The sequence below is a fragment of the Euwallacea fornicatus genome, chromosome 21, assembly GCF_040115645.1.
Source record: "Euwallacea fornicatus isolate EFF26 chromosome 21, ASM4011564v1, whole genome shotgun sequence".
Classification (NCBI taxonomy): Eukaryota; Metazoa; Arthropoda; class Insecta; order Coleoptera; family Curculionidae; genus Euwallacea; species Euwallacea fornicatus.
The window spans coordinates 2,787,813-2,815,716 of record NC_089561.1 but is presented as its reverse complement, the minus strand read 5'-3'; the positions used below and the strand labels follow the sequence as shown (position 1 = coordinate 2,815,716).

The 27,904-nt window shown below is 35.1% G+C and overlaps 3 protein-coding genes across 8 annotated transcripts in view; 1 reads left to right on the top strand and 2 right to left on the bottom strand.

Annotated features, from left to right (window-relative positions):
* LOC136345770 (dentin sialophosphoprotein) overlaps positions 1–11,441 on the bottom strand; it is a 32,482-nt gene extending 21,041 nt beyond the window's left edge. Inside the window, exon 1 of one of the 4 annotated variants that reach the window (XM_066294361.1) lies at positions 11,305–11,441. The gene's annotated coding sequence lies outside the window, so the exon portion shown is untranslated. Of the gene's footprint in view, positions 1–3,879; positions 4,073–11,304 lie in introns of those variants that run through there. The other 3 variants (XM_066294364.1, XM_066294363.1, XM_066294362.1) reach the window with 3 other exon arrangements.
* LOC136345772 (uncharacterized) lies at positions 174–27,828 on the top strand. Of its 2 annotated transcripts, XM_066294365.1 has the most exons (6): positions 174–237; positions 1,142–1,282; positions 26,429–26,640; positions 26,699–27,151; positions 27,337–27,583; positions 27,638–27,828. In XM_066294365.1, exons 4-6 carry the CDS (start codon positions 26,751–26,753, stop codon positions 27,725–27,727), a joined length of 738 nt encoding a protein of 245 aa, XP_066150462.1. In that variant the 5' UTR covers positions 174–237; positions 1,142–1,282; positions 26,429–26,640; positions 26,699–26,750; the 3' UTR covers positions 27,728–27,828. The 2 variants fall into 2 exon arrangements, with proteins under 2 accessions (XP_066150462.1, XP_066150464.1); XM_066294367.1 differs by lacking the exons at positions 174–237; positions 1,142–1,282; positions 26,429–26,640 and having other exon boundaries at positions 26,656–27,151.
* On the bottom strand, positions 12,721–22,574 carry LOC136345768 (very long chain fatty acid elongase 4-like). 2 transcript variants are annotated; one of them, XM_066294357.1, is made up of 8 exons: positions 22,494–22,574; positions 17,339–17,451; positions 17,098–17,285; positions 16,962–17,042; positions 16,709–16,880; positions 13,232–13,359; positions 12,911–13,060; positions 12,721–12,850 (listed from the first exon to the last, which is right to left on the bottom strand). In XM_066294357.1, the coding sequence occupies exons 2-8, from the start codon at positions 17,415–17,417 to the stop codon at positions 12,755–12,757; spliced, it is 894 nt and encodes a 297-aa protein (XP_066150454.1). In that variant the 5' UTR covers positions 17,418–17,451; positions 22,494–22,574; the 3' UTR covers positions 12,721–12,754. The 2 variants fall into 2 exon arrangements, with proteins under 2 accessions (XP_066150454.1, XP_066150453.1); XM_066294356.1 differs by lacking the exon at positions 22,494–22,574 and adding an exon at positions 19,010–19,131.
* Positions 27,829–27,904: the final 76 nt, after the last annotated feature.

Below are 27,904 nucleotides of genomic sequence, written 5' to 3'. Positions count from 1 at the left end.
TTCAACATGCAACTCTTCCTTGGGTTTACTTTTACACAGGGTATAGTACATACTTTAAACATTCTCGACTAAAATTCCGGCGATCTCAAAAGAGACAAAGTTATGAATTCAGTGTAAAGCCCTGAGTTATGCACGAGGCTACGGAAACATGAATAATTAAGTGGAATTCCTTCGCATCTGACAGGAGTCCTAGATTGAAACTTTGATGCCGTTAGGTATACATTATTTCACAAACAGGTATGTATCTGAATGCAAACCTTAACAAAGCTGCACTTTGAAATGGGAGATCAGAGGATTTTTTTTTATTGCATTATTAATAAAAACGTCCGATATACTGATTTTCTAAAGTAAATGCATTTGGCATCAATGAAATGATAAGGCAAAAACACTCCAGATATGTTTTACGTCGAATTAGATAGTTTATTATTGCTATTGGAAGTTAAATGTGCATCTCCATAACTGTTCTCAAAATCCTTGTTTAAATCAGTGCCGCAGTGTATAAAAAGAATCACTGATTTTTTAAATTAAAATTCTCACTTGCAACCACTGTGCCAATATCATCAAGTCACATCACATACGCCTCACATCGTATAGTTGTCTTTGTTTATTATATGAGGTTAGAGAAAGGCAAACGCTAAAACATTAATCCCGACATTCTATGTATTAAAGTTGAATCTGGATGAGGTGCAAGTAACACGTAGGTATTTTATATATTCTGTCTTCATTTAGGAGCGTGAATGAAAAAAAGCTGGTTATACGTTACGTGGTGGTTAAAGTTTGCTTCGAGCCATAAAATTTATGAGCAGTGGCTGCAAATGATAGTTTAAATGGACAAAAAAAAGATTATTCTTTAATTTTTTGTTTCCGATATAAAACCATTTTGCACATGATTTTTATATTTTTGGAAGCGTTCGTTACAAATAATGTTCTTTTCGTTTTTGAGCAAATTTCTTCATATTATCTTAACTAATACCTACTTATCGCACTTATCAAGAACTTTATAATTTTACCATCAATTGAGTTTAAGGCATTCGATGCTGAAAATTGGTCGGTTATCTCCTAACTACATTTTATATTAAAAAAAGTAAATTGGACCTAAAAATGTAAAGTACAGCTTAATCCAATTAAGAATCCCTTGCAGTTGGGTTGTCTTCATAATACAATTAGGGGGCATTAAAGCAGATCTGGATTATGCAGCATTGCAGAGGGATGGTTTAGTGCATAACTTCGCTAGGACATGGTCCTATGTATCCAGAAGTCTTCAAGATGTTTTATAGTTTTGGTAAGTTTCCAGAATTTGCACCGTCAATACGTGCAAGCACTGCAGGCACATATTAAGGCTGGTTTTATGTTAGTCCAATAAAAGTGTCTTGTTTATTCGTTAGACCGACATATTATCGTGTTATTGCTGAAATGGTGTAGGCACTGCATTGGGTTGGAGACAAGTTAATTGCGGAATTGTGAGTTACTGTGCAACTTATCATATTGAGGTTGAAAATTCAGTTGTAGTTACACTAGTGCTGTGAGTTTGTTAATGTTTTAGAGTTTCCTGAAGGTTTAATGGATCCGTACTTGTAAAAGACTGGGGACCATTTAAAATAAAAAAGGATACCAGCAGACATTCCGATCATGCCATCGCTTGTTCTCTATTTCCAATTCATTGTTATTAATGCAATTCTCTGGTTTCAGAGAAGATTAATGTAACATTTGAAATTTTGCCCAGGGGTGATTAATTGCCAGAAATATGGGGAACCATGATGCAGCATATTCGGCTTGATGGCTTTATTTCGGTTTGCCGCTAAACGGTTTAAAGTATTAATTTTATATGCCCTTATATTAATAAATCTCCAGAGCCATTAAGCCTTCGCACCATTTAAACTCCACTGCTGAACTGAAATCAACGCTGAAGTGTTCTTATAACTTCTAAGCCTTGAAGTAAAAAGGTAAGCAGAAGGCGCAGCAAATTACGATTTTCTTCGAATACAATCAAAACTCAAACAAAGTCTCCATACAAACCCCTTTTCGAAAACACTGCAAATACAAGAAAGAGATTTTATTTGAAGATTGACAAAAAGGGGCAAGTTTATTCCCTTTAGACCGACACGTAACAGCCAAGGCTTCCGTGGCGAAAAACGGGCTTTTAACGGATGATTTTCTTAATCTCGAAGCTACAGCAGTATGAGAATTTTTGGCCAAGCTTATATAGGTGCATTGTCATCTTCAACGTACAATAAATGAAAAATTCATAAAACTCATTAATCTTAAACTAACAGTTCTGCACTTAAAACGTCTACGTAAGTCCGAGGTATTAATCTCTGTATGATGTTGAAGGATTTGCTTGTTGTCAGGGAACTTGAGTCTCCTAAGGGATATACGACAATAGTCCTAGAAGTACCCGATTTAACGCTTAAAGGAAAATATTACGTTATTTCTCAACATAATCTCTTTGGAGCTTGACACACTTTTCCCAGCGATGTTCTATACCCTGTTTATAGTAAGAAACTTCGAATGTTTCAAAATAGGCATCAACCTCGAACTTCATCTCTTCATGATTGGTAAATCCCGTTCGATTGGGCCATTTGTTCAAGTTTCGAAATAGAAAATAATCTGAGGGGGCTAAATCTGGCGAATAGGGTGGGTGAGACAAAAGTTTGAAACTAAGTTGAATGATTTTAGCCATTACGACGACGGAAGTATGGGCTGGTAATGACTTTTTTTCACCAAATGCGGTCGCTTTTTTCTAATTTCTTCGCTCAAACGCTGGAATAAATTGATATAATATTATCAATTTGTTGTTTTTCCTTTAGATAACTCACGTGTATCCCAGGCAAAATACTGACATCATCACCTTTTAAGGTTAAGTCTTTGTAATAGAGGCTGATGTTTAAGAAAAAAATCGCCATTTACATGTCATGTCGGATAATTTTGGAACTGTCCTCGTATCTGAGGAACTCCCAACCAGAATTTGCAAGTGACATATCAGTTCCATTAAGGCCTAATATTTTCATTTCTGTCGAATTTCCATCGGAGAAACTTCCCAGTGTTCTTAGAAAACTTACATAATTATGTTTCTCGGAGATGAGAGAAGTGTTCCAAGAGATTTCGACATGCCCGAGAAACTGAGCTGAGTGAGTTCGAAGAGGTTTTGGTTAATAATTAAACTTCGAAGCATGTTTCGATAGATTTTCTTATTCCCACATTCCCAACCATTATTGAGACGCATCCTTACCAGAAATTTCAAATGACGAATTTTATATCTGCCTATTTGTGACGCCATTACGTGTAAGATGCCGAATGTCGCTCCGGAAAATTTATGACTCTTCAACATTTATATAACACTCGTGGGAAAGGAGGAACAGTCCTAGAAAAGCTTGCCAGATTATATATTTGTCATCAGAATAGAGCGGTAAAATATTTTTAGAGATAATGATGGTTTATGGTGCAGAAATACGGGGTGGTTCACAACGCATGTAACTATACAAGAGGAAAAAAGGATGTAAAATAAAATTTACTATCTTATTGTTAAACCTTAGTTGTTAATTAGACTAGAGTTAAAAAATGCATATAATTTTAAAGATGACCCACCTCTAAACCGCCCCTTATTGCAAATTTCAACAATTTCAATTTTTTTTAAAATGAAGACGTCAATAAAATAAAAACATTTCCCAAATTAGTTGTTATAGATTTAGGCTTTCGTGAAATATATATTATTTTTTCTAATTTTTTATACATCTTGCGGATCCGACATCTCAGCAACCGTAAGCATCAGAAAAAAAACTTTGTATAAAATATCGGTATACTTTCAGATCCTCCACACGCACCTGTTACGTGTTGGTTGCGTTATGAATCACCCGGTATAACAAAAAGTTGAGAACGTACCTATTACAGTTTACTTACAGCTGTTGCGTAATATTTAAAAGGTATTTGATGTGGTAGAAAAATTCATGCCAAAACGCTGAACTTTCCACACTCGATACATTTAACGAAGACTAAAAAATAACTGAATAATTAAGTTTTTGTTTAACGCGGTTCATCGGGCCACACACTGCAGATAATTTAGACAAATGATGATGGCAATTAGCCCGAGTAATTAAGTTCGAAATAAATAGCAGCGAAAGCTGCTCTACGTGGATTACTGCGTCGTGTATATGATGGGTCAATTACACTCAAATTCTGCTATAGCGAACTTGGGTTATAACGAACGTTCGCCTTTAACGAATTAAATGTAGAGGTCTTATCTTTTTAGGGCGTCCAGATCGGAGTTTATTATTAGTTGAATTTGTTAAATTAAAGTTTTTATGAAGGTGTGCAATGTAAAACGAGCTAACTTAGCAGTTTTTGCCATGTCACCATAACATTTTCCTTCGTTTCGTAATGAAACTAATAGTTCTCTAATTTCTTTTAAAATTTCTCTTCGCGCTATGATGTTAGAGATTAACAATCGGATTTAATGTGTTTTATCGAAAATTTTACACTAGATCAAAATGTCATTTGTCCATATTTTTACGATAAAAATACATAAAGCCCAAAAAAAGTTGCATTGTTTGTAGTATTTTTGTTATATGTTCCTTAGTCCCGGACGTTCACTTTTGTGAGATTAAAAATTTTTATATTTATTTATTTTCTTCCAGCCAATTAATCGAACCCCAAATTTTTAATTACTAATAATAACCGTTTATAAGAGGGTTTCAATATATTTAAAAATATTTTTCAGATCATGATTCTAACTATGAAATAATATGAGTTTGCTAGGTGCACATAGACTTATATAACTAACTGTATACATATATATGTGGGTACATATTAACTAAAACCGAATGTAACGAACGCCCCTTCGATAACGAACAAAATCTCTGGTCCCATCTTTTTCTATAAAACCAAGTTCGACTGTATTTTTGCAATTTTCATCCTCTCTGTAGAGTTTGCAAAACTGTCGATACAAATTGACAATGTAAGGGAAGTAAGGAGAAAATAATCATCCAGCTCAGTTATCACCTATCTGAAGCAGTTCGTAACATTTAATAAAATTTCTTAAAATCGTCATTCTCAATACTCTTGAAATAATCGAGTTTGTTGGTCGATGAGGCAAAGAGGAAAGTAGAAGGACATTTTCAATAGTTTTCGTAATTTTTTTTGTTTAGATGTATTCCTATTTAAAATTTTTTAAATTAAACAGTTAAATAAAATTAGACTAAAAGCTGAATAAGGCTGAAATGGTTTTTTAATATTGGGATACCCGTGTTCTTTCCATAATTCATATACTGCGAAGGTCAGTTCAAGGTGAGTACAGTTAAATGGAAAACACATGACGCCTCCAAATATTACGTAACGTCAACATTCCAGGCATTCCACTGCAAAGTGTTTAGCGGCCATTAAAGGGGATGAGCTCTTTAATAAAGCGATAGCTCTGAAGAAAATGGGCCAATGTGTCACTATAAGTAAGACAGAGCTTTAAACTGTTCAGGCGAATGCCAGACAAGGATGGAATATGTGTAACATACAGAGAGAGACAGAATGATAATATTGCGGTCCTTCTCCCAGATGTCTCACTCGTTCGTTCCATTATAACCTCAAAATATTTGTTTTGTTTTGAATTCAGAAGACCGTTAATATTACCTTATGTCCAACTTAAATCTATGAAAAACTCAAGTATTTGCTTTTTACTATGTACTGTGTTGGAATCGATATTTCATAAGATCATAATAAACAGGGCAGGTTAATCTTAAGAAATAAAGTAAATTACATTAAGGGTATGGATGGTCGTCCCATTGTACGCTGTGGAAGAAGTTGCAAAACCCAAAAAATAATGATAGCTGAGTCTGTTGTATTTTTAATTAGTGTTGCGAGGGAGGTGTGAAAAATGCTATTCTTGAAGCACAGAAAGTTTTTATTAATAAGAGAATATTACGTTGCACATGAATCTTCAGTTAAATGTCTGACGCAAGTTGAACTTCCGGCAAAACTGATTACGGAACCATAAAAAAGCGGGTAAGAAGTCTTCTGCAAAATGAGGTTCGTCCAGTTTTGAAGGACCGTCCTTTCCCTTTGAGATAATGTTTTCAGTTTATGCAAGAAAGTTCTGTTTAGTGCTATATTGGTATAACCGTAAACTTGGTTACAGCGAACCTGGGTTATAACGATTAGTCGCCCTTAACGATCTAAATATTAGGAATGTACAAAGTGTCTATTTAGTTACTTGTTATTTTGGTGTAGTTCCCAACCTTTAATCAACCACCCTTCAAGTGGACGCATTTAGCTTCACCCAAGGCAAACATCGTACATACATATATGGACATATTAACTAAAATGGGATATAACGAGCGGTTATAGCGAACAACATCTCTGGTCTCATCATGTTTGTTATAACTGAGTTTGACTGTAATTTAACCACACAGAATAATGCTAGTTTAATTCAAATGAAATTTAAAACTTTAGTGAGATGCCGAACTAGAACTAGAATATAAATTGTGTTCTATAAGACTGGAAAAACCCTGAGAGTTCAATCTGGAATGAATGTGACATGATGAGAATCCAGTTTAGGTCGGATCGGGTTATCTTCGCCGTTCAGATCCAAAATTGAGCTTTTGTTACCTAGATCCTACCTGCAAACCTCAACCATCCTGTTATATGAGAGGTATCTTTGCTCTTTAAGTTTGAAATAAACACCCCGGTCGTTCAGGTCCAGCCTTTCAAATGAGATTCCAGTCGTCAAAGTCTGGGGAGTATAGAACGACGGCGATAGAGGCAGCAATAAAATTAACAAGAATGCCTCCAATAGAAATATACGGATTTTATTAAGTATTTGTACAAATTTTCAATAATTAATCTTTGACAAATTAAGGACGAGTTTCCTGAACATTTAAAAGAAATAGGTTTAGAAACCAGAAATAACATGTGGTTGACGCAAGATGGAGTACAACCACACTTTAGTTTGGTTGCGTGTTAATTTCTGAACGAGAATTTTCCTAACTGTTGGATAGAAGTGGGACTGTAAACCTGACCTCTCAGATCACCAAATTTGAATCCTTTGGGTTATTTTGTATGAGGTCACTTAAAGTCACTAGTTTACAAAATTCCAGTCCAAAATGAACAAAATTTAAGAAACAAGATAATTGAATTGAATGTCATTATTAATCAGATCAGGTAAATTCGAAAGAGTTCATCAAACAACGTTAAGGAGATTGGTGCATGCATTGCAGTGGGAGGCAGTTATTTTCAGCAACTATTGTAAATGTTATTAACTTATTTGCAAAAGCAGTTTAGTCTTAGTCTTGAAAGTGACCTAAGTTTTCCATATCATAATAAAATCCACAAAAGATAGATTTTTTGATTATTATTAAAAAATTCTCAATGATATAAGTTATAAACTTCCAATGCAGCTTTAAGTTTAAATTCGTTTTTTATCAAAACAGCTGCTTTCAGCGAAAAATAATACTATGAGTTATAGTTATTTGTATCCAGGTACAGCACTATATATGGCACCTCCTAACATTAAATTTTTGTTTTGTTTTGAAGCCCTGTATCTCAAGACCTAAGTCTATACGGACCCATATTCATAAGAACTTTTTATACTAAAATTAGTCAAAAATTTCCCTTTTAAAGTTTGTGCAACTACTTAATAAACATCCTGTATCGGTGGGAGACGAAGATGCAATAGGAAATATCAGGGAGTCCCTGGACCCAAGTCCACCAAATGAATGACCCATTGCCACATCAGTCCTTTGGAGCAAATAGGAGAGGACATGCAATCTGGACCTTTTAGCGGATAGAGGCTTCTGCGAATCCTCTGCCAGAATACCAGATCGGAAGATTTTTCTCGTGATGAAAAAAAGGTTTGCCCGGGCGATTATCAGGATTTCACATTCAATATAACAGTTTCCTGGTTCAATTGATTGGTCAGAAGGAAAATACCTCTAGACGTTTCCAATATCTCTATGGCATTTACCTGATTCCTGCACGTCGCTCGACCGCTCAGCACCTTCTCTGTTCGTGCTAACTAACCCATATTAATAACATTTTTAACACTAAATGAGAATCATCAACTTCGAAATCTCCCCAAAACGATAATTTCCGGGCAATCTGTGGCAAAGTTAGAACCTGGAGCAAAATTGGATTTTAATTACACTGTAAATAGAGTCAAGAGCAAAAGCGCCCGTAAAGTGGAGCTTTGCTAATGATTGTCATGTGAAGGCAAAGTAAACTGAAACTGACATCTAAATTAACCTAGATGGGTATTTTAATCAGCAATTGGAGGAAGATTCAGTTTTTGTGAGAGTGCTAGAAATTTTGAATGGTTTGAATAGTTCTAGCAACGCATACGTAACTTGCTCAAATCTGAAAATCGAAACTTCCATTCTCCAGTTTGCAGACCACTTAAACTGAAAGTGTATGAGTTTGCCCTAACGGATTATATTTTGCTTAAATCGCTTTTAATAATAATTGCCTTCTCTTAAAGTGTTTTAAATGCAAATTTCCAGTAATAACTTCCATTCACTTCAAAACGTTAGAATTCAAATTAAAGTTTACCGGGCTTTCTACAAGCAGCCTCGAACCTTTTAATCTTAAGGCGCTTTCAAGCTGGAGAATAATTTCGAAATTTTAAAAGGTAAATTAAATTAAAGAGTATAACAGATAAGTTGGAAATTAGTTCCTTTTGGTATTAAGGACACCTTGCATGTGCGTCGATACCGTATCATAGGTTTGATAAGTCTATGAAAAATGGTTGTTCGCAATTCGTATTTTTAACTGTATTCAAAATCTTCCCACTTAGATACGAAGTTGGGAAATCCTGTATAAAAACAGCTGAAGATTTTACTTTTAAAATCTCATTTACCACCACTGTGCTAAAGTCATCGCATGATATTCAGTCCATCTCATTGCAGCGTTTCACGATCTTCGTTCATTATGCGAGCTTAGACGAAGACCAGTGCTCTGAAATAGGTCTTGTAGTTAAGTAGTCTGCGGATGCAGTTGACACCTATTTTGTGTTTTCTGTCCTTATCTATGAGTGTCAGAGAAAAAGGACGGAAACATGCTATGCAGCAGATCAAATTAGCTTTGAATAACACGAACAATGGTGGCAAATGAAAGTGTAATCGCACAAAATCAGAATTTTTTAATTTGCGTTTGGATGAAATTTATTTCCATTTTGAATTTCTGAGGGAATACTGGTTATTAATAAACGGTTCCAATTTCAATTGTAAAACGAATTCAGATGTAAAAAGGGACAAAACTCATCCATAAAACTTCTTAATATATTTGTGTAAATACTATGCAGCTTTCTCAGTAAACACACGGAATCAAATGCTGAAAAAGTGCCGGATGATCGATCTATCGTTCTTGAATACAGCTATTTTACAGCATTTTTCGAAAATATAGAAACAGCTTAATAGTTAAAAAAATATCATTCTCGTAGTAAGACAAATTTAAGAAATTTGGCATAAGTTCACGCTTTTCTCTACGGCTGCCAGAACTTTTCCCGTTAAAGGAAATATCTAAAATATTGCTACTTTTTAATTAAGTATTCTCTACAGAGAAGGTTTTATACGTATCTTCTACTACTTCTGAGGCAATGACGCTTGAAATTTTATATTTTTGACAATCATTTATTTCTCTAACTCACCAACATTTTGAGATCATCGCCTATCATTATTCATTTGGTAATTTGTTCATTAACATATTCGGCATTAGATCTAGTACTGAATGTTCTATCAAGTATCGCATATTAAAGCGACTAAGACACCCTAGTGTTTGACATAGCTCTATGCAGAGAGTCCCACAAATATGTCGACAAATTTTAAGTGGTGTGGGGGGTCACTCAAACTTTTTTCTTTGATAAACATACGCGTGCCAAAAAAAACCATGTTCATTTCTCTTATGAAGAACTTAGAGATATACGCCGATAGACTGAAAGAGAAGATCCTCTAGCCTGGCACGCTTCCCTAATTTCAACACCCTGAATTTTTTCTTGTGGAGTTATCTCAAATATCTGGTTTGGAAAATCACTATTCATAATTAGAAAGATTTGTTAGCAAGAAAATGGTGAGTTGTACAAATCTAGAATCTATTTCCGGAATATTTCATAGGGCCCGCGAGTCAATGAATCCATAGTGCAATTTTTGTATTGAAACAAATGGTCAAGTTCGAACATAAGTGATTATAATGGTTGAAACCATATTGCCCTTTTTCTATTCAAGCGGCTCATTTGCGGGCATATGTTTATTTGTATAAAGAAAGCTTGTGTTGATGTCGCCCACCATCTTTTAAAATTTGTCAGTATATTTTTGGGATACCCTGTATTGTAGAGTTTTAGGCCGGTTGATTGGTTGAAAGGGTTATGGCAGACATCTGAAGCGGACACAAGTTTGTCCGGCGGAGAACGATATGTTTCACCCTCCTATATCATTTTCGTAGTTTTTAAATAGCGTGTCGGTTACGGTCCTATTATGTGAATAAGAAAAATGAAATAAATTACAGGGCCGTAGTAGTCGCAAGAGTAGTCACTATACGTACAAAGTTTTACGATCATTTTTTGCCCAACCCATGAGATATGTGGAAATAAATATTTGATTGGGCCACGGCAGACTCTACAACGAATTTTAGATTTAAAAGTAAAGTCTATGTGGCATGGTGCAAAACAGGAGGGATCGGAGTCTGTTGTGACCTTATGTTAACCAAAACCAGACACCAGGGCCTGCTATAATGGTAAATATGATAATTGAGTGGTTTAAGTTGCAAATTGAACAATGTATCCCGCATGTAGCTAGAACCTGACCTAAGAGCATTTTTATTTGATACGAATGGGTTGGTTGCGGGTTTTATGGGGATGAAGATTGCAAGGTTCTCATAAAAGCCCCTGAATATCATTATGTAAATATCGCAAGATTGAAAATCTTTTCTAAACACGCCTCATTTAGCACATCATATGTTAATATTGAATTGCTTTCGAGGTGCCACGTGCAGTTATTATTACAGGTTGGTGTAATAATTACGAAAATAAAAAAAGTCTAAATTCATTGCCACCTGATTAGTCGGTTGAAACTTTGAACTAAGCAGGAAATCGAAACTATTTTCTTCTTCCTTGAACAATCAACCAATTGTTTCTACTACTATTTCCTATCCAGACACAAGTTTGCTCGAACTTACCTAGGTCAACAATCATAATCACCGCTAAAAGTAAACATGTCCCAAACCCAAAAGCCCATGTCCGACCCACGATTCCAGACACCATTTCACCCCCAAATCATGTTTCGATATGAACAATACAAACAAACAACTACCTCTAATCGCCACAACAGCCCTTACCTTAAGTTCCCTAGTAGTCGATGCTAAATCGACACACTTTTAAGTTCGTTTCATTAGGCCATAGGAGCACTGATCAAACGTTGTGTTTCACAACACAACAGGTCTCAAACTGATCGGGAAACTGTGCATGAAAATAGTGGAAATGCGCCGGGACGCTCCGTGACATTGGCGTCGGCGTCGCAGTCGCTTTTCTCCCATAACAATCAATATAAGAGTGAGTCCTTAGGCCTTTGATTGTAATACGTACTTTACGAAACGCTCTGTTCTAATGGTTAAAATGTAGAAATAGCATTTTTTGGGGAGACGAGAGAAAAATCATATACGAAATTCATTCTCTCGAATTAGTACCCTGAACTCCCTCTAAACGCTCTGCAGCATAACTTCCGGTATGTCGGCAATTGTATCATAAATATTGTTCTTCAAAACTTTTACGTTTGCGGGAGGGCTTAGATAAACAACCGATTTCAGGTAACTCCACAGGAAATAATCGCAAAAAGCCAAATCTGGAGAGCGCCCGGGCCATGGGACGTCAGCTCTATGTGAGATCGTCCACTTGGGAAAAAAGTTTCTCAAAAGACGCATTGAAAGTCTCGATGTGTGAGCCGTGGCCCCATCGTACTGCAACTATGCTTCGTGCATATTCATATTGTGAAATTATGGCAAGAAAAAATTGTCAATCATTCCCAGACAACGTTCAGCATTGACCATTACCGCGCGATTATTCAACTTAAGTGAATTTCCATGTTGTCATAATTAATGGACAAAAGAAAAATTATATGCCGAGTATTTCTATTCATTGACCTTTGAAAAAAGAAAGTTTCGGTGCCGCACCCTGTATAACTCGCAAGAAAGCTTCTTAGGAAAATGCCGCCCTGGCCTTCGGATCGTGAGTTAAGAGTTACTTTTTTCCCTTTTTATGTAAATAACTATAACACGTTTCTTCAATGGGCACAAGATCATTAAATGGGCTGCGACTTGGGAAAAGGCTCCAACACAACAATTTTTTTTTTTATTTAATGGAATTAAATGAACTTTAATGCTGTACTTACAATAATAATTGCAAATAACTAGAAATAAACAACTAAAACTTTTATAATCTTATCCCATGCATTTCCAAGGCAAGGCTGGAAGACTGAATTATTGAAATTTAAGTCTTAATTTTTTTTATTTCTGTGGTTCAAATCGACTAAAATGTTGTATCAAAAACTTCTTAATACAAGCGTACTCTATAACAAATCTCATATCAGCAGAGAAAAACATCTAATTAATTTACATTAATAAATAATATAATTAAATTTTAGATAAAATAAATAAAAATGGAAGAAACATAGTTTGAGCTTAGAATTTTGAGCGATTACGCAGAAGGACCTACGAAAATGAGTGAAATGGGAGTTTGGAAGTCAAGAAACATAATGGCAATAAAAATTAAACGTAAATACTCAAAATCGTCTTATTTAATTTTCTTGGAATGTTGCACTTCTTTTTGGCTTTCGTAGGTGTTGCCTTGACCGCAACCCACGTCCATTCCGAAGAAAACTTGGTTACCCTTAAAAAAAAAAAAACGTTAACAAACCCATCTGTGAGGATTTGATTAGCTTTAACTTACTTTATCCATATAAGCTTTGACGTAAAAGTTTCCAAATAGGACGATGAAAGATAACATATAAAATATGAGGGTATAATGCATCCATAAGGGGAATTCACACCCGGTCCTTATACCGTTAACTCCCAAGATTAGGGCACAAGTAAATTGGATCTAAAGCAATAACAAAATCTACGTAACTATTTAAAATTCAAATTGGGCATTGGTCTTGGCATTCGATATCTCTTTGAAGGGAAAGTACTGAGATTGCTATGTCTTAAAAACAATTTTCAAGAAATTTGGTAAATTTAGACTGTTAACTGCTCAATACCAGTAGATACTTACGAGTTGCAGAATCGTAAGGTACTTTTTCCACCAGAGGTATTTGGTAACTCTGGGTCCGAAAACTGAGAGTCCGTAGTAGGCATATAGCAGAACGTGAATGGACGAGTTCACCATTGCCGGCAAAAAGGCTGCAAGTAAATAATCAAAACACATTAAATTCTATTTTCTCTGTATCTGTATGTCGGAATAACACAGGGAGCGTTCTCGATGAATTAATAAACATTAATTTATTAATACAATATAGAAAGACAAACTAGCAAATTTGCCACTACTCGACTACACTTCTACCCTTCTACATCTTGACTGCCCATTTTTTCTCTTTGTAGTTCCTTTTCAATTCTGGAGCGATACCTAAGTTCAAAACAGAAATTCCCCGACACTTAGCCATCTAGCGGCGACGATAGTAATAACCCGATTCGACAGTGTTCCATCCCGAAATGGTTCTGCTTGTTTGCTTATCGTTATCTCATTACGCACTCTAATAACATAACACTAAAAACTTACAAACTATTAAATATACAGGATGATCCAAATTCGAGGCATATCATTGGGATCTTGAAAACAGTAAGAGACACGAGGTTGTTTAAATTGAGGAAAAATTGGGCAATTTAGTGCCCAAGAAAATGTCACTTCGAACCCGAAAAAATTCCGGACGCTTTTGGAGACATTCAGAAAAAAACGAAATTTCGTTGTATCATTTTTATTTTTTCTTAACTTTATTTGATGACGTATTTTGAAACAAATGTAATTTCCTTATTACCATTTTCTATTCCCTGCAAAATAGTGTTATGAAATTTGCCTTCCTACTTTGCGTGTTTCAGCCACCATCATCAACTTAATTTTTTTAAATACGGACCTGAATTTTTACCTTGGTTTTTATAACTTTTTTCAGAACAATAAAGTATAACAACTATCAAAGAAAGTGGCAGATATGACAAAAATACCCTCTTAAAAAGTGTATATATCCGTTATTCTCCCACGTGTTATTTGTAAATAGATTTGTCTTCGTTGCAGTTTCTTTTGCTCGCGTAATAGATGTTTTTAATAAATTTCAATTTATGGAATAAAAGTAGTAAAAATGAAATGAATTTTGTTTTGAAATGTATATTTATACAGGGTGGTCATTTAGTGCGGTCTCGGAAGATTACGGCTAAACAATTTAATATTTTGAATTTCTTTTTTTTGCGTTATATAGAACTCGATTATGGGTACATTCTAAAATTGTTTTCGTTTTATACAGGGTGTTCTAAATAAGTGAAAAATATCAAAGTTATGTTTTTTTAAATAGGACGCCCCATATATTAATATCGTTTTAGATTTCTTGAGAAAAATAAATGTAAGTTTCATTAAGGTTTACTTGTCCTAAATCTTAAGGATTTCGAAATAATTAAGTTTTTTTAAAAAAATCATGCAATTTTAAAAACTTTGTTTTGAAGGAAGTTTAAACTGGAGTAAATCGAAATTCATACCAAACCTTAGATATGAGACGTATTTTATGCCAGAATTATTAAAATTGAAATATCTCATACAGTGCGTCCAAAAAATAACATGAAAATTGCATTCTTTTTGAAAGGAAATAACTTGCTTAATTTAAATAGAACACCCCATATTTTATTACTCGAAATAAGAGATAAACATATGACTAATCAAAAATCGTTACACTTTTCTATACCTAAATGTACAGGTTTTCTTCGAAAAATAAGATTTAAGAAAAGGTAGCAAAATTTATAATTTGATTAGTCATATGTATATCTCTTATTTCGAGTAATAAAATATGGGGTGTTCTATTTAAATTAAGCAAGTTATTTCCTTTCAAAAAGAATGCAATTTTCATGTTATTTTTTGGACGCACTGTATGAGATATTTCAATTTTAATAATTCTGGCATAAAATACGTCTCATATATAAGGTTTGGTATGAATTTCGCTTTACTCCAGCTTAAACTTCCTTCAAAACAAAGTTTTTAAAATTGCATGATTTTTTAAAAAAAACTTAATTATTTCGAAATCCTTAAGATTTAGGACAAGTAAACCTTAATGAAACTTACATTTATTTTTCTCAAGAAATCTAAAACGATATTAATATATGGGGCGTCCTATTTAAAAAAACATAACTTTGATATTTTTCACTTATTTAGAACACCCTGTATAAAACGAAAACAATTTTAGAATGTACCCATAATCGAGTTCTATATAACGCAAAAAAAAGAAATTCAAAATATTAAATTGTTTAGCCGTAATCTTCCGAGACCGCACTAAATGACCACCCTGTATAAAGTAAGGAAAAATTAAAGATGGCAGGAAAATTTCGATTATTTTTTGTTATTTTTTTGACCACTAAATTGAGCAATTTCGTCCCAATTTAAGCGACCTCGTGCCTTTTAAAGTTTCCGAGATCCTAATTCGGATTACCTAGAATTCGGACTACTCTGTATATCAGTGCCAAGTTGCAGTGAGTGTATGGTATCATTTCTCACGCTTGTTGAGTAACATTCACAGGTACTCACTGATTAAACAGCTTTTAAAATTCAGTCCGAGGAAATCTCGATTTCATCGACTCGAAAAGAAAAAACCAACACCGGTCCCCAACAAAAATGTGTAACTTTACCTGAATATCGACGCGTCACGTATCGATATCAGTTAGTCGAGTTACGTGGTTCTGAACGCGTTAGCAAATTTAGTACCTTGTAAGGTTCCCACGCGTGTTTTAAGATTTTAATTAATCAGAAATTTCCAGATCTGATCCAGATATACCCCGTCTTACTGAGCTAATATGGGCGGATACGCCAGAGTTAGTTTCCAAAAATCGGAAACTAAGGACACGAGGTACGAAGAACGCTTCAAGGACTAGAGAATCAGTGTTGGAGCTTATTTCACCTTCTTCTAAGCTCATGTAATAATCAAAGGCGGATTTATCGGTTGGTTTTGGATCTAATTTGTTAATCGTGGCGCAGTGGTGGCAAATGAAAGTTTTAATCTTAAAAAAACGTTTTTTTAATAAGCAGTCACAAATTGGAATGCGGTTCCCACTAAGGGAAATCATTCTCGAGTTCAGCAACTGCAATAATCCAAGAGAAAGTCGCCAAAGAAGAAGCAAAATTTGTCTTCATGCGATTAATTAAAATTAAATAAAAAACCATTACCAATAGATGAAGGAAGGAGCTGACTTGTAATAATGTAAACTTATTTCCGTATGTCTGAGATCCAGTGCAGAGAAAAAAAAAATGTGTAACTGCACTTACTTTCGATACAAGCAGAATGAATTTTTTGATTAAAGCGAAGTGAGAGTAATTTTTATCGAACATAATTTTGTTGCTTTTCCTATAAATTATTCGCTTATTAAAGACTACTTTCACTGGACTCCATAAACTAACTATTCGACTGCGAAAATGGCATTTGACCACAAGTATCTCGACGATAATTATTATTCAATAATTGGATAATGCTTTTACTTTCAAAAAAAAAATACAAAAACTTACTTGAGCCACTTGGAACCCATTTAATGCCAATCCACCACAGGACGAACATGGTTGAGTGATGATAAACATGCAGGAACGACAGTTGATTCTTCTTTTTCCTCAATATGAAGAAAAATGTATCACAAAACTCTAGCAGTTTTGAAAAGTAGTACCACCAAACAGCGTTAGCGATCTGGGAGAAAGTAGATATTGTCGTGTGATTAAGATGCGAAAAGTGCACTTTGCACACGAGTTTCGGTGTGTAAAATCTTACCTGTAACTCATCTGGATCGTGCTTTGGTCTGCAAGGTTCGCATATGTAACTGTATTTCAGCCTCGTCGAAGCAGTAAGCAGCTGCAAAAATTTAGTTAATAAACTTTGCATTCGCCTTGGAGGGTGCGAACGGTACCTGCGCCGCTATATAAGCATTTAGTACTGCCATTGACATGTTGTATGGTAATAGCAAGACAGAGAGTTTGAAGGGAGGTCGGTTTTCCATGTATTTGGGACCGATCCATACCAGGAAGAGGTAGAGAGCTGTAAACAGTAGTGTTGGCACTGGGGAATCTACTAGGGCCCATCCTTTTGTTCTTTCATCTATAAAAGTAGTATAGTATCTTCAGTTCAGGTTCCAAGGATGGGTGTTTTACCTGAGAGAGTTAAAGTCCATAAGTAATAGTCATAGGCCCATTGGGCCACTGATTGGTTAGAATTTAGAAGTTCAGCCATGTTGGGGTTCCTATTAGGCAAACTGCTAATTTATCTGAAACACAGAATCACATAGAGAGCACTGCGATGACATATAGGGTGCGAAACTCATGGAATGTCACGGGTCTCCGGCCACGGGCTTTACTATGAACGATGAAGAAAAGAAGTGAAAGAAGCACCAAAATATAGGTACTTACCATCACGGCAACAATTAAATATAATATAATGACTTAGACATTAACCGCCGGAGAAATTGTACGATAGAGAAAGTATATATGTGTGACGTTATCTTCCAAATGGTACCGGCTACACGATTACTGTTGGTCGCAATACCTGCAAGTTGTTTATATCGGTACAATGAATTATTGGTAGTACTCATCCCAAATACACGATTAAGTGGGACTTCAATTAATGGTACTACCAGGAAGCGTAGAAAGTAACCACTTAGTGCTTCGAGACAGGAATGTGTTATGGACTAAGAAAATCAAAGTGAAGAGTTTTACAGCAGACATGCCTCGGACGAGGTGAAACTGTACATTTTTGGAGAAACTTGATTTACAGAAACGTTCAATTTTCCTTTCTGACCCAGGAAGTTATTTTTAAACAAAGATCAAATTTAGTTTTTTACAACAAGAATTTCAACAGAAATGTTTAAGTGAATTTGAAGAATCTTCTGAAAGAAGAAAATCGATAATTTTTGAAGAATTTTAAGTGCAGAAGAGTCCATTTGGGCCATGCGCAGCGGAAGTTCCGTCTGGGTATCAACCTGAAGATTTTCGAAAATTGTACTCTTCCAGTTTTAGAGCTTAAAAATAATGCGGAGATTTCATATCTTGTTGCAGTACTTCTAAGAGGATAATATGCATTTGAAGATGCCCTCAGAGCAACAGGTAAAACTGAATATTTTTGAATAACTAGAAGTACCGAAATAATATCTTCTATGGAGATTTGGCCCTTCAAGGTAGTTTTTCCAGAGATAATGGGCATATAAAGAAACCTATAAAAGATTAATCTGGGACATCTAAAATGACTTTGAGGATTTAGTTAGAAAATTCCAGAAAATGTCATCACGCAGTTAGTTCAAGGTAAAAACGTGCTTTCGATGAAGGCAGACTCATGATAAATTTGCAGTATAGAAATTTTCAATTTTTGTCAGTAGTGGCTTTAGTGGTTGACAGAGACTAAATTAGCGTTTAGTTGGGAATGTCAACAGGAACTTCGTTCAGCATCAAAATATAGGGTGAAACATTTTTTAAGAGACTTTTAAAAAAATCCAAAAACTCCTTCAGTTCTTGAGATATGTGTTGTGAACTTGAATTGAAAGCACTTTTTGCAGTAGAACCAGACAAGTTTCTCCCACCAGGAAAACTTTGAGACACTAAACGAGTCAGAACCTTCTGAACTAGAAGGTTAGCTAATGTTCGGAAAAAATTGCTGGAGCCGCAGCAAGGGGCAGTAATGCCCTTTCAATGGCCAATGAAACTTTAGCAAGGTCCGGTTAGAATGAACCTGAGTATGAAATAGAGGCTTTAATTGCAAAAATAATATTGATATCATAAATGTTGTTGGCGGTATCATTGTATACCCCACCCCCACGGAAAGAACCTACTTACTTTTGTCTTTCAGATATCAACAAGACATTAGGTACTTCAAAATAAACATCACAATATCCACTAGTTCCATGGTACTAATAATGTCAGAAATAATGAAGCACTATAAACACAGAATTAAGGCAGTAGAAACTCCAGAGGTAAACCGTACCAACTACACAAGCTAAAGAAGAGGAATGATTGTATGGAAAGCGAGTGTCGTTCAAAGAAGGCATGGTTTAATAGTGAAATGGGTGATAAGTAGGACGATTTGGTCTTTAGCTTAAAGCCATCAAGAGTTGTGATTTATTTAATAGCATGGCGGACTCTTCTCTGGAATCTGGGTGGTGTTAATAAGTAGAAGATGACATAGAAGGATCGACTAATGAATTCTCGGAGAACACCCCACAGTATTCGTAGTGTAATATGCAACTTTCCAATATTATAGATTCACGTTTTATTCAACTTGCAGCCAATCCGCCGTGTGTGTGAAACAGGTCCGTTGTTCAGTCGGAAGAAAGAAGAAAGTGGTACTTGCTATTATCATCTTCGTTCGACTGGGCAGGAACTCAGGAATTTCCCCCGTTGAATATTTTTATTCTTAATGGCCGATGATTTTATCTGAATGCTACAAACATGCTTGTTTCTGACACTAAAATGAACACACGTGTGTGTTTATGATAATGATTTAGCCATTAGGAATAGAAATTTATGATCTTTGATTCTCCAATAGATCTGTGTCGTACGAAAGGATTAATATATTCGACTAATTTGCATATTTTTTTCGTTAAAAACATTTTTTGGGGGAGAGTGTGAAACTCAAAAAGGTAGTAAAAAGGCTTTAGAAATATGAAAGTCCTTCGATTAATTGTAGAAAATGCATATTACACAAGATGTCGACGTACAAACTCGTCCGTAGATGTCTGGTTACCCAGAGGTTCAATTTTGACAAAGGCCTTAAAGGGTGCGCAGGGCCAACCATTAAATGATTAATTAACCTTTTCCGAACCTTGTAAAAAAACATTTAACAATAAGTATCAGGAAATTTACAATAGTTGCTGAAAATGTTCACCTCCAATTTTAATGCCAGCATTAGCTCGTCTTAGCATCGATTGCCTCACACTTTGAAATATATATTTCATCTGATTACATGAATCCCGTGTCCGGTGGATTAATTATTCCTCAGTGTTGGCCGGAGTTCTATAAACGAAAGACCTTACATGACCCTAAAGGCAAAAATCTAACGGATTCGAATCTGGTGACCTGGGTGGGCACGACCGTGCTTAGCGTGAAAAAAATATAAACGTTTTAAAAAACTCATTGGCGTATAAATAACAATAATAACCATAAATAGCCTTGTCAAATTTCGACAAAATCGGCTCAAAGAGTATTAAGATTTTTCCAAAAAAGCAATAAACTTAAAGGATACCCTGCATTACAAGAAATCAGAATAGAGGATAGTCCTACTAATTTGCTATTTTCAAAACATAAAGAGAAATTGTTTATTTCTTACGGATATACCGGGAGTGTTTGATTTCCTTGACCTTCGATGGCCGCAGAAAGCGGTAAATATCCAAATGGTCCTGCATCCGAGCATTTACTTTAAATCAAAGATGGATTGAAGTAGTACCAAATTAAATATTTAAATATTTTTTACCATAAATTTTCTATACAAATATTTACTGAATGTGCAAGTTGGTCATTTACAAACCAAGAAAAGAATTTCATCAAGTTCCATTAAGTAAATATCATATTTACTTAATAGAAATGTCATCAAAACTGCGATGGAAAAATCGACTTTCTCAATTTGATCGTGCGGACGCGTGAAATTAAAAACACTAAATATCAACGTTAATGTTTAATTGACACATTTGCATTTTGCTGTGAAGGTGCCGCATTTAAAATGACACAAATATGTAGCTTCGTACTTTTTTGGGTCACTCGGTATATTTTTAAATATTTCAACTCTGTATTCTCCACACATTCCGACAACATTTCTCTTCATGAACTTTCCGGAATTTCCTCTATTGGCTTCTGAAATATTTATTGCTAAGAAATAACCAGGGCATGCGATGTAGGAACAAGCTTATATAATAATTCGTTCTTTTTATGTAAATAATGATACAAAACGGCAATTAAATGAAAGGTACCTGCAGATTACTGAATAACACTTTCATTTAAGCTTCTTTTCTTCCTCGGGGGTGTCGACATTGCTTTAAGTGAGAGTTTGAACTCGTTAACAGGAAATGTGATTTTGTATATATTTTTTACACCCCCTGCGACACGGTAGATATGTTTCGTGCTATACAAGGTACTAATTTGAAAACTTGCAATAGCTATATCTGGGGAACCAAAATTAATTTCTATAACATCGAGGAGAAACCAAAATGATCGACCAGCCAATTCGATTGATTTATTAATAAATTCTGAAAATCATCCATATTAACGTCCTGGCAGGAATCTTAAAGCTTTTAGACATTTTACAGTTTTTTTTTCTTTTAGGTAGTTTTTTTCTGTGGCATTTATTATTAACCGAACAAACAAAAATTTTAAAAATGCATAAATACATTTTAATTAGATTTTCCTTAATTACCCTGAAAGTATTTCATCAATGCAGCTCTGTAGGATATTATCAAATAGCATTTTTTGGGAGCTTTAAAATAAGGTATTATAGAAATTAGTCGGAGGAATTTTTGATATCTTTTTTCTTCTCCCGATAAAGCCATTAGAAATTTTTAAATTGTTGCCCTACGCGAATCCACGTTGTACGAGTCATTTTGATTATATAAATGCAGCAAATCCCCCCATAACACGGGTTCGCATGAGAGGGATTTGTATAAGACGGGAGAAACATCGTGAGAACAGTAAAAGAACAAGACAGATGTTGCAAATTTGTTACGTTTCAGCTGCAATAATTGATATAACTTTTAGCTGCTAATACTAACAGTCATTGCGTTTTCCAAATTTCGGAAAGTCTCAATTTTTACAGGAGATCGTCTCACTTTGTTGCTAGTTGTGGTTCACATTAAACGTGCCTGAAAAATCTTTTGTATCCTGTGATCTATTTACAACTTAAATTTGAGTAAAAAAGCCTTAGGTAAATAAGCCTTTCCGAAATCAGACCCGACTTCTTCTAGAACAGAGCTCATCAGGCTACGGCCCGCGGGCCAAGTCCGGCCCTTGACATTTGTTCGTGCGACACTTTTCATGTAACATACCCATGTCTAAATTTAACAGTTATTGAAATATTTGCTCAATATAGGAATTGGAGTGGCCGGCTAGATCATCTGACACACCCCTATGGATTTTTGTGAAAATATCTTTTCGTGCTTTATTTATAAAACTTTTACATAAACAACTTTTTCCGAACTTCGATCGTAAACTCGCAGTACCTTGGCAAACTAACAATTAATTCTGTACATATCGGTACATAAATGGCTCGTGCACCATGTTTGGGACAAAATTGCTTCCTCGACCCAACAATTAACCTAAACTTAGTGATACTCACCTTATCGATGGTAAATATATTCACTGATCATATCCTTTCAGTAACGCCACACTGATGTGCAATAAAGCCAACATGACCAACTTATGTCGCAAAACTAATTTGCTTACCTAAGTCCCCTAAGTGTATCACTTTTTCAGCATAATCGCACTCTTAGCGAAATGCAACATGCTGCAAAATCGAGGAATTCGTTTACGTTGGTGTTGTGTCATAAAGCATATACCGAGTCTTTTTTAGACTTGAGAAGACTCAGTCGACGAGACCTGAGAGGTCCGCATGGCTGGCAAAGGTCATCCTCTTAACGGCGCCACCCTGTAGCGCAGAGACAATTTTGAGGGTGAGCTTTTAGAAGAAGACAGTTTTCCCGAAAGAATTTTAAGGAGGAGAAATCCCAGAACAAAAAAGAAGAAATTTTTTAAATGATACCAGTATATAGTGCTGCTTTGAGCCTTTATAGGAGATAGAAGAAACGAATAAGATTTCTATTAGAGGTATCTATTATAAAAACGATTCACCATACATTTTCTCTCCCATTTACTGCAAATTACATCTCAACTATAATTGATGATTCCTAAAATCGCGATTTCTGCAATGAGCTGAACTAGAATTACTCGTTACGACTTACTTGGACGTTAATTTACAACTTCCTATCCGCAACAAGTGGATATTTCCTTGTTTTTTGCATTCTGTGGCAATATTACTTTCAAATAACAATTTATGCTGAAAAAACTCCTCTAATCAATCCACTTTCTCTTAATGAAACAAATATCGGATGTTCGGCTAAGGAAATTGTCATTTGATTAATTGTCGCAGGTATATTTGTAGAGGGTGATTCTCCACGCAAAGAACATGCAGCAGCTAAGAGCAGAGAGCTGACCTCGAATCGAGTCAATTTTTCATATTAATTTTTTTCCTCATGCCTACGGTTCCTGAGATATTTTCGTGGCATTTGCCTTTAATGAGGAAGTGCTAATAGCCTTGGGGTTTTGCAACGGAACTGCTGCTGAAGAAGGTTTCCTAATCGTACTATTCCAAATCGTCCAAGTTTAAACGAAGAGCTCTGGACGGTCAAATGCACTGTAACACGTAATCTGCTCCTTCCACGCAATAAAAAAAAAACCAAAGACTGTTGCGGCAAGATTTCGAGACAACGACGATTTTTTTTGTAATTTCATCCAAGACCAGAACATTGATTTTTACAGAATCATTCTTCTGGAGCCTGTTTTATACGGAGAGGAAATACAAATCTGCAAAACAGTCACAACCTGCAATAAACCATCATTACCAAAGCCAGTTTGAAATTATTGAGCCTTATTTGGTTGTTCTAATTGGTCCACCAAATCGCTAAAACTCCATTTGTTTTTTTTTACCCAATACGCTTCTTGAGTTAAATTTACCTTTATGACTATTTGGAGGATTTGTTTGTCTTTAGAGTTAGGCTGTGAAATGTGATGCATACATGATGATGCACCTCTACATTTCAAAATGTTCACAGTTTTCGAGTCAATGGTCGAGTAAATAACTTTCCTCAACACTGGCCACCGCGATCATCCGATTTAAATACATGCGACTTTTTCCTCTGGGGGGATTTTAGACGAATTTATAAATTCCACGGTCGTTGAAACTGCAAAAGATTTATGGGACCCCATCAATAATAAAAAGTTACATGCGATTATTGAATTCGACAGGCTTTAACTTTCGGCAAAGGCGCGTTTATGTGTTGGAAAAAATGATCATTTCGAGTATTATCTTTATCGTTCATTTTATACTGTTATTTATTTGGTTTCACATACCTGAATTCGGAATATTTGATGTATTTTATACGGAACGAAATGGAAAAAAAATATTAAAACGGCACCAGCCTATACTCAAAACATTTCTAAATCTGAGTGCCGACATACTCAACGATCGCTCATTCAAAATGGCAAAAAAGTATATTTTTTATTCCTTGAATTTTCTCCTCAGCAAAGGCGACTAACGTCGCATTAATTAGCGACTTTTATGTGGTGTTTTTAGTTATAAGATCACATAAAACTTTTAGAACGATATGATGAGAAGAAGCAATAAAACTACTGAAGTCTAAGTGTTAATAATCTTAAAAGAGAAAATGAGTGACGCATACACCTACACCTTTTGTCAAGAATTTCTTCTAATGCTGAGGTCATACGCGATGGCCACGAAGCATTACCATTAAGTTTTATTTTAGTATCATTGGCGAATAAGCTCCGCGGATAATTATACTGGCCGTTTGCCTAAATTGACTATGAGACACATAATCATTATCTAGCGGAGAAAGTAACAATGATTCACTTTAAGAATAAATAACTTATTAAATTAAATGGAACGTGTTGGATGATCTTTGCCATATTGAAATATTAATTTAACTTTTTCTGTTATTCTTATATGTGAGTAAATTAGAAAGTTCTATTGAAAATACGAATAATAACAGTAACCAGTCAACTGCTGCTGTATATGGAATATCTCTGACTAGCCGGAGAAATAGAAAACGATGAGAAAATAATTTTTAAGCAGGTCAAGTTCGCCGGCGAACGAAAAGATTTTTGAGGAGGAAAATACATAAAACCCCAGGAATTTGTTAAATTTTGAGTAAACATTTTTTGTCAATATCTCATAGAGTTCTCGTGATATTTACTAGAAAATTGGCACTCTTGTCGCTCGCTAGGATAACAGAAATAAGTTTGATAAAAAAACTGGCCTGTCTAGCAAATTTTTGAAATAATCCAAAATTTTGCATTTCTAGCGCAGATCTATGTGAAACCCAAAGGACAATTCTGTTAAAAATACAGAATGTCCGGAAATAACGTTGAAATATTTTGGGAGGTGATATACCTTACAAATTACTTTTGAAAGGGACTAGCACCCCTTAAAGAGGAAACTCCGAAGGCCTTCTTTTCGAAATATTTTCGAAACTGTGCTAAAATTATAAAATTCGGTATACTTTAAAAAGTTGGGTTGGGAAAGCTGATTTAATAATTGTAGATTTTAGTCAGGGACGTTACGCACAGGGGCGTCCTACGTCAATGTTGCCTTGACTTCGTCGTTTGGAATATTCCTTTTATTTTTAAACTCAAATTACTTCATTGCGAATATTTTGAAGTAAAAAACGGTCTCTTATTTAATGTTAAGATAGACCCTTTTCCAAAAAAAAACTTTTACAAATCGATACAGAATTACGTGGACATATAATGTAAAATATTTTTTTATTAACCAGAAATAACAAGACTAATATTATTAAAGATTTATCACATATTCACAACAAATATTAAAAATGGCTTTCGTTTATCTCAATAAATCCTCTAATTCTTTTTGTCATAGATTTCGATGTCTACCATGTGTAATCATGTATCGTTTTATAATTTTTTTTTTAGAAACCGGTCCATCTTAACGAGATGAAGTAAAAGGACGTTATTTACTTAAAAATATTGGCGATTCAATAATTTGACCTCAAAAATTAAGAATTGTCACTAACAAAAAATGTTAAGACAACATTTCCGTAGGAGATCCCTTGTATGTGACGCCTCTGACTTAAATTTACAATTATTTACACAACAAAAGTTTTTCCATTCCAATATATTACAGTATACCGAATTTGAAAATTTTAGTGCAAACCGTTTCGAAAATATTGTAAAAAAAATATTTTTAGAGTTCCCCCTTTAAGGAGTTTTAGCCCCTTTAAGAAGAAATTTTTGGGATATGTGTACAATAACTTCTTTTATTGTTTTAATCTCAACATATTTCGACTTTATTTCCGGACACTCTGTATAACTGAAATTAATGATCTCTGTAAGTTCTATCAGCCTACGTTAGACGGAGTACTCTCTCTCTCTCTCTTGATTTGCTTGATTTTGAAAATGTCTATATATATATAATAAATATGCAATTTAAAGAATTGAGATTCTTTAAATTGCATTTTTAAGGTTTCAGAGCCTCGATGCAACATCCAGGTTCTATTTAGGATTCATATCCATCGACTAGAACCTTCACGATCACTTTAAAATATTCGAAAGTTTTCTGAACAATTCCAAAGGGGCAGAAGGTACCCAATTTTAATCACCTTTCATATTTGTAGCGTCGATATCTTGGGAACCGGAAGAGCACTTTCATCAATTTCATTGTTGATGATGAAAAGGTATCGATTTGACTGACGCATTCTTTAGGTTAAATTTCAAGTTTTCCACATTTTACAGTGATTTTACATCCCTAAAATTATTGTTTTTTTGAAAAACACCCCATGCAACTATGGGTTCGGATGAAGAGGAATTTTACGATACCATTGACGACATCCAATCCGGCGAAGACAGAGATCTCTGCAACCATAAATGTCGAAATGAATATTCTCAATTGGACAAGTTTGACTTCAAAAAACTCAAAGAAATCCATACGCCATTCTACAATAGACAAATAGGAAAAACCGAGATTAACTCTTCCAAAAATGACTGGAAATCCGGTACTGTTACCGCAACTAAGAAAACAAGGCTCAATGGCAGAATGCAGCCAATATCGCTTGTTAGCCAGAAGAAAAACCGGTCTTATTTGACGATGTTTTATGCCAGGAATGGACAATCTGTAAAGTCGGAGGCTACGAGCTCTAATAGAGTTGCGTGCCTAGAACTGCCCTCCAGAAGCAATTTGTGCAGCAGGTAGTTAATCATAACCATCCTTAAGGCCATTAGATCAAGGTCCTGGCATCTTTACCGAGAGGATAGTAACCCTAGGAAATATTGAAATAAATATCAAGTTTGGGTCAGTTTAAACGAAAAGTTGCCAAAACGTTGATCTAATGAAGCTCAACAATTTATATAGAAATACTAAATTTCCTATACAGATTAAACAACAGATTTATGAAACATCAGTCGAGCGAGAAAAGTACGAAACTGGCTGCTTTAGAGCCAATTACTGACCAAAAATGTGAATTTGAAGCCTCCTTAAGGAGCAACTTCTTTACTGGGTCTGAGGGCCCCTTCAATTTCTACATCACCCCTAGGGAGAGGCCTAAGCGAGATACGAACAAACTGAAATCAAAGCCCGTGAAGGGAAGAAATTTGAGAGGGCCAAACATTACACCCGAGAAGGTGATTGGTACACTATTGAGAGAGTAGAGAAATATAACAGCTTTTCTTTGGCAGCTGGAGCTTTTGAGAAGAGGACAAGATTATGGCAATGCTGCTAGCGAGAGGAACAGAATAAAATTATCGGAAAATAAACTAGCGCGCTAATCGAGGCAGGAAAATGGTGAATGTAATCTATTTTAATTTTCGCATGTACATCTTATGTTAAAGATCTTGCTAAACTCTGGAGAATAATTCTTGAAAAAATAGCGAACATGTTTGTATTAAAACCTTTAGTACTCTGTAGCTTCTAGTTCAAACCCAACATTGTGACGGCTTAAATTG